The following is a 12,793-nucleotide window of genomic DNA, read 5'->3' on the forward strand; positions in this document are numbered from 1 at the left end:
TGTTGCTGCAGGTAAACTTTTAACTTTTCAAGTTTTGAAAATAAATTTATTTGAATTTTGAAATTTGAATTTCTAATTGACTTAAAATTGTTGTTGGTAAACTTTTGATGGAGAGGCACGCCACCATATTTTGGTCCCCTTGTGCGGCACATTGCATTGACCTCATGTTGGAGGAAATTGGCAAACTTGAGTTTGTCAAGTCATGTGTGGAAAGGGCAAAAAACATATGCAAATTCATTTATAATCATTCATTTGTCCTTAGCACAATGAGGAAGTACACAGAAGGCAAAGAGTTAGCTCGCCCAGGTATCACGAGGTTTGCCTCGAATTTCATCACCTTGCAGTCCTTGTTGACATCAAGGGATGAATTGAGGAGCATGTTTGTTGGGCGGGAGTGGATTTCCTCTTCCTATGCTATGACCACTGTAGGGATAGATGTGGCGGATTGCATATTTGATGAGGATGGTTTTTGGAAACCCGCTAGAGAAATCCTGCAGGTAAATTTATTGCAATTTAACATTTAGTATTTTACTTTTACTTTAAGTTATATTATTTTATATTTAAGTTTTGACTCAAGTTTTTTGTTTTACTTTATATGTAGGTCACTGAGCCCCTTGTAGCTTTGCTACGAACTGCTGATGGGGAGAAGCCCTCTATGGGCTACATTTATGAGGGCATGGATAGGGCCAAGAAGGCCATCAGAGCCCAATATGCAGGAGTGCAGGAGAGGTATGGCCCTATTTGGGACATCATCGATAGATGGCAGAATCAGCTCCATCGACCCATCCATGCAGCAACTTACTTTCTGAATCCGGCATATCGTTTCCGTCCTGAGTTCAAGGCGGATGTAGAGGTTCTCACTGGCTTATACACAGTGATTCAGAGGTTGAGTAGCGATGAAGATAGCATTGCTACGATTGTTGAGCTAGACTAGTTCAACAATAAAGAGGGGCCACTTTTCTTTGGCAGGATGGCCATAAATGCTCAGACAACACTACAGCCAGGTAAAAATTAAATAATATATTCAATGTTCATGAATCTAGATTCTAATCTTAAAGTTGATTATGTAATTTTAGAGTTAACTTGTAATTTGTAAATGAGACTAATTGTTTCTATTTTCAATTTTTCCCTTATTGCAGATAGATGGTGGCAAATGTTTGGGGCCACAACCCCAAAACTTCAAAAAATTGCAATTCGTATTCTGAGTCAGCCAAGCAGCGCTTCTGGATGTGAGTGCAGTTGGTCCATGTTCGAGCACATCCATTCGAAGAGGAGAAATAGGTTGACAGTGCAGAAGTTGAATGATATTGTCTTTGTTCATTACAACCTCCGTCTTAGGATCAGACAGATTTTGGGCACTGACTCCTCTCCGATCATTCTAGAGGAGATTGATCCAGAATCAGAGTGGCTCACAGAGGTTGTGGATCCAATCTTCACTGAGGAAGACCGTGTGTGGGTTGACCAGGTGGATATAGAGGCTGAGGCAGCTAGAGCACGTTCTTCAGGCATTGGTAGACGCACACGTGCACGCACAGGCACAGGCCCTAGTGACGTTCATGAGCCCATCTTACATGTGGGAGATATGGCTCGGCAGTCCTCTAGGACCTACATTAGACGCCTTGCTACTAGGCAGACTAGATACTCAGAGGCTGAGGCTGCAGCCGAGCTTCAGGATGATGTTAAGGATGATGATGATGACTATGAGTCTGAGGCTTGAGCTGGAGCCTTGTTTTTATATTTTGTTTACAGATATTGATATTGAATCATTGATAGACATATGTTTCAAACTTTCATGGATCTTCATCTTAGATTCTTACATACATTTATGATTTGATGTCTTATGGATCATCTTACATACATTCTATGATTTAAATCATTGTGATCATTTGATTTCTATTTACTTCAGCTAGCCTACAATTTACATTTTAGATAACATAGTTACATATGTGATGGATTTTATGTTCCATGTTTATGTATGTTAAGTTTTAACTTCTATTTGATGATGTTATAGTGTGTTTAAGTTATATTCAATAAAGGGTGCATGAAATAAGTTTTAAATTGTTAAAATTTTTAAATTTAAAGGGTTTTTTCAAATTTGCCGATTCATTGCCGATTCACAATTCGATTCGGCCTTGCCGATTCCGATCCGATTTCGATTCTTGTTACTTTGGTACATACATAGGTCCTCTATGATGCAAGAGTCTATCAGACTCCAAAGAATACTCTGAATACTTCTCTTCCAAGGGTCTCTGAGAATGCACCATCTAACTAACTTCTGCATATAGCTCATTTGCTGATAAATGATGTAGGATCCGCTCTCTCAAATAAGTGCAAGTAGTCATAGATGAAAGCTCATAGCGCCTTCTACTTAAGGCATTTGCAACCACATTCTCCTTTCCCTTGATGTAATGAACATCAAAATTGTACTCACAAAGCAACTCCATCCACCTTCTTTGCCTAGCATTAAGGTTCGATTGAGTAAATATGTACTGCAAGCTCTGGTGGTCAGAATGAATATTGAATCTATGACCTAGAAGGAAGTGTCGCCACCTCACTAAAGCATGAACCACTGCTACAAGCTCTAGGTTGTGAGTAGGGTAATTGAGTTCACGAGTCTTCAACTTCCTAGACTCGAAGGAAATAGGTCGTCCCTCCTGCACAAGGACTGCCCCTATACCATCCAAAGATGCATCTGTGCACACCACAAAATTTGCAGAAAGATTTGGCATTGCTAGGATCGGTGCACTCGTGAGGGCTCTCTTGAGCTCTATCACACTTCTCTGTCCACTTGTACTTCTGCTTTTTTAAAGAGATGTGATTGGGTGTGCCAACCTAGAGCTTCCCGCAATAAAGCGTTGGTAATATCCTGCTAGTAGCATAAAGCTCCTCACTTCAGTGACACTAGTGGGTGCTGGCCAATCCATGATGGCCCTAATCTTCGATGGGTCTATTGAGACTCCATCGCTTGATATAACATGACCCAAATAATGTATCTCAAGTCTATAGAACACACACTTCGACAAGCTGCCATACAATCGATTCTCTCTCGACTTCTACAACACTTGTCTCAGGTTCTCTTCATGCTCTTTCTTGTTACAAGAATATATTAGAATGTCATCAAGGAATACGACCACAAACTTATCCAAAAAGGTACGGAATACTCCATTCATGAGGTTCATGAATACAGCTAGAGCATTCATGAGGCCAAAGGTATCACGGTAAACTCGTAGTGACCATATCTCGTACGAAATGCAGTCTTGGGGATATCACTATCCACAATTCTCAACTAATGATAACCCAACTTTAGATCAATCTTTGAAAATACTTGGGCACCCTGTAATTGATCGAAGAGATCATCAATCCTGAGAAGCAAATATTGGTTCTTGATGTTTAATTTGTTCAACTGCTGATAATCATACACAACCTAAGTGATCCGTCCTTTACAAAGATCACTGGTGCACCTCAAGGTGACACACTAGGTCAAATATGCCCTTTCTTTGAGAGTTCCTCCAACTGAGTCTTTAGCTCACTGAGCTCATGAGTAGTCATCCTGTACAGTGCTCTTGATACTGGCTCAACTCTTAGCACAAGATCTATGTGAAAATCCACTGCTCTAAGTGGAGGCATACTAGAGAGCTCTAAAGGAAACACATCCGCAAACTCTTGCAGGATTGGAAAATCATCGAGGGATGGCTCTCCCTCTGAATCTTCCTCTCTATCACTAATGTTGATAGCGAACAACTGACATCCCTTTCACATACACCGTCTAAGCTGCATAACGGAAATCATACAAAGGGACACTGGTCTCTTTATTTTGAAGATCACTCTAGAGATCTCATTTTCATCCACACATTCTACCCTCTTCTGTCGGCAATTCATCTTGGCGCTATGGGCATAAAGCCAATCCATGCCAAGGACAACATCATAAGAACTTAGAAGGGTAATGCGTAGATCAAGCATTGTGGTCATGTCTCCATTCTGAATCTGGCAATTATGCACCATGGAACTAATTGACACTTTGGCTCTTGAGGCTAACTCTACTTCCCTACTGATATCCTGTCTAATTGCCACTAGCCTACAACACTCCACCACATATGGAGATATAAAAGAGTCAATAGCTCCTAAATCAAATAAATCAACCATATGACCCTGTATTATACATGTGGCCTCGATAAATGTGGCTTGATGCTTAGTCTGGCAGTTGTCAACCGTTGCAAAAACTTTGTGGGATCTGCCTATATCACTGTCGACTCTGAAATAGCCCCTCTTTGACCATCGGATGATTGTCCCTGTTGACACTCTCTAGCTATATGACCCATGCCACCACAAGTGTAGCACGATCCTCGGGTATAAGACTGTACACCCTGTGATCTGGACTGCTTTGGGCCTCCTGACCTGCTAGATCCATTGTATCCACCCCTGGAAGACTGCTGAGTCTTCATTGACTGTGACTATGGGGTTTGTATCTTCTAATCCTGTTTGGGGCCTTGTGACTGCCACTGCTTGGGCTTGGAGTCCTGATAACCCTGTGAGGGTTTGTGCTGCTGCTATTGTTGTGGTTTCTATTGCTGAGAGTATTGACCCTTAGAGGACCCTGTTGTATAGTTTTGATTCCCTTTCCAAGGGGGTTTTTGCTAGGTAGAGTTTTGGTTCTAAGACTGATCTCGTGACTCTTGTCTACCCTTAGTATCCTTAGCAACTAATGCTATCTCAACTATCTATCCGAAGGTGGTAGGGAAGGCCAAACGGATTGCACCCTGGAGTGAGAAATTTAGGCCCATGATGAAGCGATGTACTCACAGTTTCTCGTCCTTCATGTATTCAACATATGGAAGGAGCTGGAGAAACCTGCTCTCATACTGAGCTACTATGAGGCCACTTTGATGTAGAGAATGAAATTCCTCTATTTGTTTTTGTTTTAAGTGCTCAAACAGGTATCTCTCTTGTAATTTAACCAAAAATGTCTCCCATGTGAGGGTATCCATCCTCACTCCTCCTATAGTTTCCTCCTAATGCCACCAATTGGAGGCATCTCCCCTTAGCTACTGGACTGCTAGACATGCCTTCAGATTACTCCCATGAGGGCATAATCCAAAACATCGTTGCAGACTCTGCAACCAGGCCTATGCTACTATTCCGTTAGTGGAGTTGGTAAACAACGGTGGCTGGAGTCGTATCAAATCCATGATCTCATCTCCTACATGTCTAGGAGGTCTATCGAGTAGTGGTCCTCTCTGATATATCGACTCATCGTCATGCTCGCCCTATCCCTCTACTTGCCTCAGTGTGGGACTCCTCTCTCTGCCACCTGCCCCGCCTCCTACAGGTCCCTGTGCTTTCTCTTCGGGAATCTGCTGCTTTGGTTGAACTATGGGTGGTAGCCTCTGCTGGACTACTCTAATCAATTTTTGGAGGGCATCCAAAATATCCTAATTCGGGTTCAGTGGTGGTGGTGGTGGAGGTGGTGGTGATGGTGGTCCATCCTCATGTTCCACTCTACTACCTCTCGCCCTATGACCTTTGCCTCGTCGGTTGCTTCGTGTAACGGGAGGCATCCTACAAAATTTAAAGTTTAGATTAAGTTAAAGCGTAGTGGTTTTAGGTTCCTAATGTTGAAACATGGCCCTTATAGTTTACCATCCTCAAAATTTGGAGAAACTTTTTCCATCCTTGAAACCTCTCCTCCATTCTATATCCATTGGTACAGAAAAGGCAGAGAAACATTGTACTCAATCTGAAATAATTGAATTTGCACGCGCTCTATCTCTTTCTATCACTTAGCATGAAAATGATTCCAAAAAGCAAAGATAATTATACATTAAAAAAGTCAGCCATTTTTCAAATCGGAGGAAGTGGCAAGTCGTGATTAATAGTGATTTTGTTTGCAATAAAGACACTGTAGTGAACTTACAGGGAAAGTGGACTGAATACATATCATGTAGACTTTGCTCTTCCTTTGTTCTCTTTCAAAGCTTAAATAAACAAAGGGCACAAAGTTGTATTTCTTTATTGAGCTCTTTTACTTTCTAATGTCATTAAAACATTTTTCTTTTTTTGCCTAAAGACAGTTTTAAAGAATATCACTAAAGAGAAATGGCTATTCCACTAATATTTTCTGTTTCTCTTGCCAATCTTCCTTTTCTGTCTCGCTCCAGGTTATAGGTTGCATTCTACTGATGAAGATTATCCTTTCTATTTGCTAGGGGTTTCACATATATATTCACTTGAGTTCTCATGTTAGTTATTGATATGGTTATTTCTCCAAGTGACTATTTACATACAAGGAGATTCTATAGATAGATTAAAAGCAGGAAAATACATTCAATGTTTCTTTGTGTAGATAATATTTCTAGCCCAAAATAATATTTCTAGTTCAAATTGTTCACCCAGTTAAGTCATTTTAATATGTACTTCACACTTATTCCAACTTCTAATTATTCTTGATTTATTTCTGGTGATTGGTATTTCTCTTCAAGCTTTCACTCTCTCTTGATTTAAATTTATGTATACACTTGCACATATATAGGATAATTAGCAATGATTATTTTACAAACTATAGTATGAAATGCCCCCTTTTGGGATATTCCCACCTTTTACCATAAAATCACAATTCTGATTAAAAGTAATTATTGTAATACATTTAATGTATCAAAGCTATCAATTGAAATGCTCTTTATAAGAGAAATTCTAGTCTAGGATCTGCACACATTATAAGTCACTCAAATGTGACATTGAATCATAAGCCATGGTATCTTCTATATTTGCTAAGCCTTAGTTGGCATCGTAATATCATGTAAACATCATTCATATATTGAAATCCAATTAAGGCAATAGTCTTTCCAAACTACATTCGTGTAGGCTATAATAATCACTTTAGGAATTTATTTGAAACATATGTAAAACACAATGTCAAAGTTGGCCACCTTTGTATTGTGAGAGCATGGAAGGTGGGTTTCCCAATCCATTCTCAGTTCACCTTTGAGGTTTGTCGTATTACTTGATCAAGCCTAGGAGCACAAGTCTGTGTTAGCCTCCAGCTTGTGATCGGATCATAATAGTTACACATTTGAAGCCATCAAAACCTTTGAAGAATATTAGGGTTTCTGATCATATTAGATCTGTGTTTCTTTTTGAGGATTATTTAGGTTATCTAGATTGGATAAATCTAAGGGGAAGGAGAATTTATGATGACATAAGACAAATGAGAACTAAAGAGGAATATTCAACAACAACAAGGGTGGAACTTGGAGTGGATGAGAATGCAGTAGCACAAGTGGGGGTTAGGGAGGATGCAATGATAGATTGGCAGAAAGGAGGATCATAATTTGGATATCCATTAGAATGCAATAGCACAAGAGGGGGTCAAGGAAGTTGCGAGGATAAAGGGACAAAAAGAAGGATGATAATTTAAAGCTCTCTCATAGGATGTCTCCTCAATTATAGAAGATAATGTCTAGGAATTATCAATCCAAATTTTAGGTGAACATAATTGCCTCATGTAGTTATGGTCATAGTTCAAAATAGTGCAAAAATAGTGCCGATATCTCATTTCTCGTGAGATTTTGAGGGTGACGCGAAAACTTATGTTTTTTGTGCAAGAAATCTAGGAAGAGAAGTTGTTAATTTCTTAGTGAGAAATTGCCACTTTTGGGCGACTTCTTGACACTTATTGGCGAGAAGTTGTTGACTTCTCGCAAGTGTTTGCTAGTAAAACAATCACGCCCTACAAAATGGCAAAGCACAATTTTATTCTAGCGTTGAGTGTCTTGGGTGGAGGATAAGGGCTTAGTAGGAGAAAATAAGTGTTTGGCAGCGATCTAGAACTACTAGAACTAGTGGGAGTGTGAAGGTGAAGATGTAGACTAGTTTCATATTGTACTTGACATTTGTATTTGCTTATCGTTTTACAAAGACAATTCGGTATTTGTAGTTTTCTTCAGAGTTAGAGAGTTTCTGACTACACTGACATTCCACATGGGGATGCAATTTTGTTACTTATTGCACATACATACATACATACATACATACATACATACATACATACATATATATATATCAGCTTGTTTGGTTTGTTTATTCATTCACTGACTCATTACATGCATCTAGTTATTGAATTTTGTAAAAAAATGCATTTTTCATTAAATTTATGTCATTTTTTAAATTCCTGATATTTTCATGAGAACTTGCCAATTTCTCTCCAATATTTGCCGAGATTTTCTTTTTTTTTGCCTCGCCAATAAGCTGTAGAGAATGAGATTTTCAACTATGCTATGGTGATTCCCAACATTTGAGAATGATTGGCCCATGCAATATAGTGTAATATAATTATCGTGATGAAGAATTGTGGGTTTATCTAGAAGGTCCCATGATATGCAATCAATTATATTGAGAAGGGCCAAGAAAAATTTGTACCCTTCAATTCCGGTTTTGATACAATCAATAATAGAGGTTGGAAGAGGGCTGTTTATCTTGGAGTAATGTGGCGAGATGAGGGAGCAATGATTTTGAGGTTGATATGGGATGCTGACATTTAGTTTCTATCAGCAGTTGCAGAATGCTTGAGGACAAGAAATCTTTAGGGCTGTAGTGCACCCCTTTTATGTAGTTGGATTGGCCAATCTCAAAACATTAATAAATAGTAAATTAAAATTACTAAGCGAAATTGTTAATAAACTCCCTAAGGCCAACTTGTTATGCTTGGTCAGTTATTCTTTGGAGCAGTTTATGTCTTGGTCTGACTTGCTCCATAGTTATTAGATATTTTGTATCCTTTAGGCCAACTAGGATGAAATGTTAGTAGGGATGAAATCTTATTCAGATTATGGAAAAGGACAATCATCTATTCGTTGACGATGATTGGCATTGAAGGTGACAAGCTTGGACTTGTAAACAATTTTATGATTCTCCAAGAGTTTTGATAAGTAGTTGGAACTTTCTTGTTGTTTGATGCACAGGTTGGAGTTGAAATGTCTTTTCTTGTTTTGTTGATCTTGGAGCTCTTGGGTGAGCAATTGATAGAAATTAGAATTGGGTATTTATTAAACTATCAATGGAAAATTAGAGACTAGATCTACAAGTAATTAAACTTGATGCTAGTGATGAGGGAACTAATAGACTATTTTTGCTACAAGAACCATGCCACAAACTACTTTTATTGTCTTGCCTTTGGATGTAAAATTATTATGCACAAGTCTACTATACTAGGCTAGCTAGGTTCCCTTTTTTATCTAATTGTTGAGAAGTGATAGGAGTGCGGTGGCCCTTCTAAGATGATTAGGTATCTCAGAGTCCCTATTTCCCTACTTCCATCATTTAAGTAGATGTGGAGCTGGGTACTAAAGTTGTTAATAATGTTTCCAAATGGTAGGGAAACTTCCTCCAACATGTATGGAGATGTTCAGTTTGTCAAAAGGTATTGTCCTCATTTACTTTTGATGATTCATGCTATTGGTTAGCCCGTTCCTCTCACATTGACCAAATCACCAAGATTAGTATGTGTGTCAAATAGCTGAATGGTAAGCTTAGAGGTTGTTTATTCTCTTTTCCAAAGAGTCTCTTTAGTTATTAAGTGGCTAAGTAGAGCTTTAGCTAGTGAGGAGTCTTGGGAGGTGCATGTGAAGCACAATATTATCTCTAGCAATCTTTAAAAAATCTAGTTGCAGTGGGATTCGCATTTTTTAATGTCGTCTTTGACTCTTCCTAAGTTTGATCTATAAACTTTTCATTTTTGACTTAATTCAGAAATCTTGGTAATTGATTTGAGAATTTTCTAGAGGGTATATTACTTGCTTAGGTGTTGGAGGGTGTTTTCAACCGTCTAGATCCATTTGGTGAATCTCAGATTCAATGATAAACCTCTCGCTCTTATTAATAAGGTTTTCAATAGAGCTTAAGAGTTACAATCAGATTTGTGGATTGGGGTAGTTACTTTCTTGGGAGTACCTCAAAAAGGGGTATTGCCTTCTTATTGGCTATAAGAGGACACATTCCTTTGTTTACAAGGTTGTGTGTTTTGTTCCACTATGGATGATAACATGTTTAGTGAGGACCCCGAGTAAGAAGTAGAGTAGATAGGAGGCTACGAGTTTCTGGTTGCCTCTTGTTAATATAACTATTCTATGTATTTTTTCTCTAATGATCCTTCTTCATGCTCAAGTCTCCATGGAGACTAACTTATGTTTTTAATTGTTGATCTAGTAGATTAAAGTTGATTTGGTCTATTTTTAACTTATGCTTTTAATTGTTGGCCTAGGATGTACTTTTTTATGTGGTGTCATATTCATCAAAGACTTACTATCGGGTCTATTTTTAAATTATCTTAAAAGTGTGGTCCTTTTCTAGTCTTGTGGCTTTGTAGAGAGTTATTCATCCTCTTTTAAACTGTCCCTTTTCTTAGTTCACATGGAATTTTTTCTAGTCACTTGGACAACTTTTGGTAAATGATGCTATTAGCTACTAGGACATTTTATGTCAATTTATTTTTTGTTATGTCCCCATTTTTGCACCTTGCCAAGCATCAATTATTTTTGGAGGTTTGCCTATAATCAGTGGACATTTACTCTCCCTTTACATCTATTGGTGGTGCCCTTTCACCAAGGGCTACCGCTCTTCCAAAGTGGCCCAATATAATTATATTAATATAATTTATATCTAACTCATAATTTCTTTTGATCCGCAATAAAATATATTTAATTAATGATTAACCGGGAAAACCTTGGCTGGACCCAAGAGTAGTAACAACAAGAGTACTACCATTCCTGAAAGAGTTGCAAATCTGAAATCCATTAATTGAATATTAAATACTACACGTAAGCAAGATTAATAAAGGTAGAAGAAAAAATAATTAAAACAAAGTGAACTGGGATATGATTATTTTGTTTGCTTCTGCACGAAAATTACTCAGTAATTTTCATCAAAATACTTCATTGAAGATTGAACTTTGATTTTGTGATATATTCCCTAGTGGATTTTCCAATTCCATAGAGGGCATGTTCAGTATTTTGAAGATTGAACTTTGATTTTGTGATATATTCCCTAGTGGATTTTCCAATTCCATAGAGGGCATGTTCAGTGTATGTTCTATGATTCACTTTTCAATAGGGGTAGATGTAGCCACAATAGTAATCTGCTTCAAAGATTGTTAGTGGTTTTGAAAGAATGGGTTTAACACCTAATTAGGAGACCTAGTTTTCCCATGAACCATAGTCCTTCCTAGAAGATAGTCTCTATTTCTTAGGTAGTGCTGAAGACAGCTACAAAAAATCTAATTGGTTTTTACTAAACCATTTCTGAAGCTTTGTATGTCTTGGGTAGATGACCACAACCCAACAAGAAATGCTTTTTTTATTGACCGTACTCTATTTCCCATTTCTTCAATTAGGAAATGTGTTTGGAGAGGAGGATCCCTTTTGATGTAACAAATGTTTTCTGTGTGAACATAATTGGAAGTTTATGAATGGTTTTGTGAGTTGGAGGTGGAATTACAGAAATAAAGAATGAGGGACCAATGTTCTAGTTGAATGCAGCATTGCAAAAACTTGGATGGAATTAGAGGATGACAAAACCCCTTCAAGGGCACATAAGAGAAAATCAATCACCAAAGATTCAGAAAATATTTCCCAAGTTTTGAAATTTGATATAGCTTATCTGAGATTAACTAACAAATACTATTGTTTGTTTTTCAATCAAAGATTCAATCCAATTTGAGTTAGCTATTTAACGAGTTGTCTTTCAGATTGATCATAAGCTCCATATTAGTGGTATAAATATGGAATGTATCACATGCTATTACAACATTCCTTTATTGAGCCACATGTTTTTATTATTTTTAATTTTTTATATCATTTACAAATATTTGCTCTTGCAAGTATCAACGTGAGACTAATACAAGCTCTTTACTAGCAAACACACTAGAAATCACCTATGGAAGACAAGAATCACTACTCAAAAATCCACTTAATTAAAAAACTGCATCCATATAAGAAGCTAACTATGGAAGACCAAGGGTCACAACTTAGGATTCTACTTTAGACGACCCTAAGGGGATTTGAATATGGGTCTCCATAATGAAAACATTTCAAACCAATTAAGCTCAACCCCTTGGACATGCTTTTATTGTTTAACAAAATATGTAGATGAATATAACAAAACACAGTATCCTAAAGCTTTTCTAATAGACAATTCAAAGAATTTCCATATGATTAAAGTTTATGAATCACTCTACAAAACTATTCATCCCCAAGGCTGAAACCCAATGAAAGCGATAGAATAAACATCAGAGACATACTTTATGATAAAACATTCATCTCGCACATATAAATTGAGGATAAATAAGGATTCATAAGTAAACACTGTAACTTTATATGGGAAACATTATTATATCATTACGGTCTTTAGGTACATGTATGACAAACCTATCAGCTTTATGGAGTAAAAGCGAGATGAAGACAGACCAGAAAATGGTCATAGAAGATTTACTCGCTCTATCCAATGATACATTTTCTATGGAGGGTTTGTATTTGTCCATTGCATTTTTATCATTATGTAAGAGATTAATGCCACATTTCACATATTTATAAGTTTTATTATTGTGCTATTTTACATTAAGATATTAGCTTTGTTTACTATATTATCTAAACTGAAAGCATTATGATTTTGACAATGACACAATTATGTAGATCCATATTTCAGGACATCCAGACACTATAAAACAATAATAATGAGTTCACCTTTGATTCAATCTCATTATGAGCATGTTGAATTTGATAATTTGGTTATAGATCTGACTTCAGGA

The 12,793-nt window shown here is 37.4% G+C and overlaps 2 protein-coding genes across 8 annotated transcripts in view; both read left to right on the forward strand.

Moving 5' to 3' along the window:
* The window catches only part of LOC149574814 (uncharacterized), a 281,315-nt gene that overhangs the window by 222,453 nt on the left and 46,069 nt on the right, over positions 1 to 12,793 (forward strand). The window lies entirely within an intron of this gene.
* LOC149574816 (uncharacterized) lies at positions 119 to 1,894 on the forward strand. Of its 2 annotated transcripts, XR_016359663.1 has the most exons (3): positions 119 to 497; positions 602 to 1,004; positions 1,140 to 1,259. XR_016359663.1 is itself a non-coding variant. In XM_089812136.1 (2 exons), the coding sequence occupies exons 1-2, from the start codon at positions 971 to 973 to the stop codon at positions 1,715 to 1,717; spliced, it is 612 nt and encodes a 203-aa protein (XP_089668262.1). In that variant the 5' UTR covers positions 847 to 970; the 3' UTR covers positions 1,718 to 1,894. The 2 variants fall into 2 exon arrangements, 1 of the variants encoding a protein (XP_089668262.1); XM_089812136.1 differs by lacking the exon at positions 119 to 497 and having other exon boundaries at positions 847 to 1,004; positions 1,140 to 1,894.

Source organism: Cupressus sempervirens, chromosome 2 (assembly GCF_028749045.1).
Source record: "Cupressus sempervirens isolate cs-2001-9-10 chromosome 2, ASM2874904v1, whole genome shotgun sequence".
Lineage (NCBI taxonomy): Eukaryota > Viridiplantae > Streptophyta > Pinopsida > Cupressales > Cupressaceae > Cupressus > Cupressus sempervirens.

Bases quoted from the DNA above. Each gene is read 5' to 3' on its own strand.
- LOC149574816 (XM_089812136.1), top strand. From the start codon at position 971: ATGGCCATAAATGCTCAGACAACACTACAGCCAG. The intron at 1,005-1,139 runs GTAAAAATTAAA...CCCTTATTGCAG, and splicing joins TCAGACAACACTACAGCCAG to ATAGATGGTGGCAAATGTTT.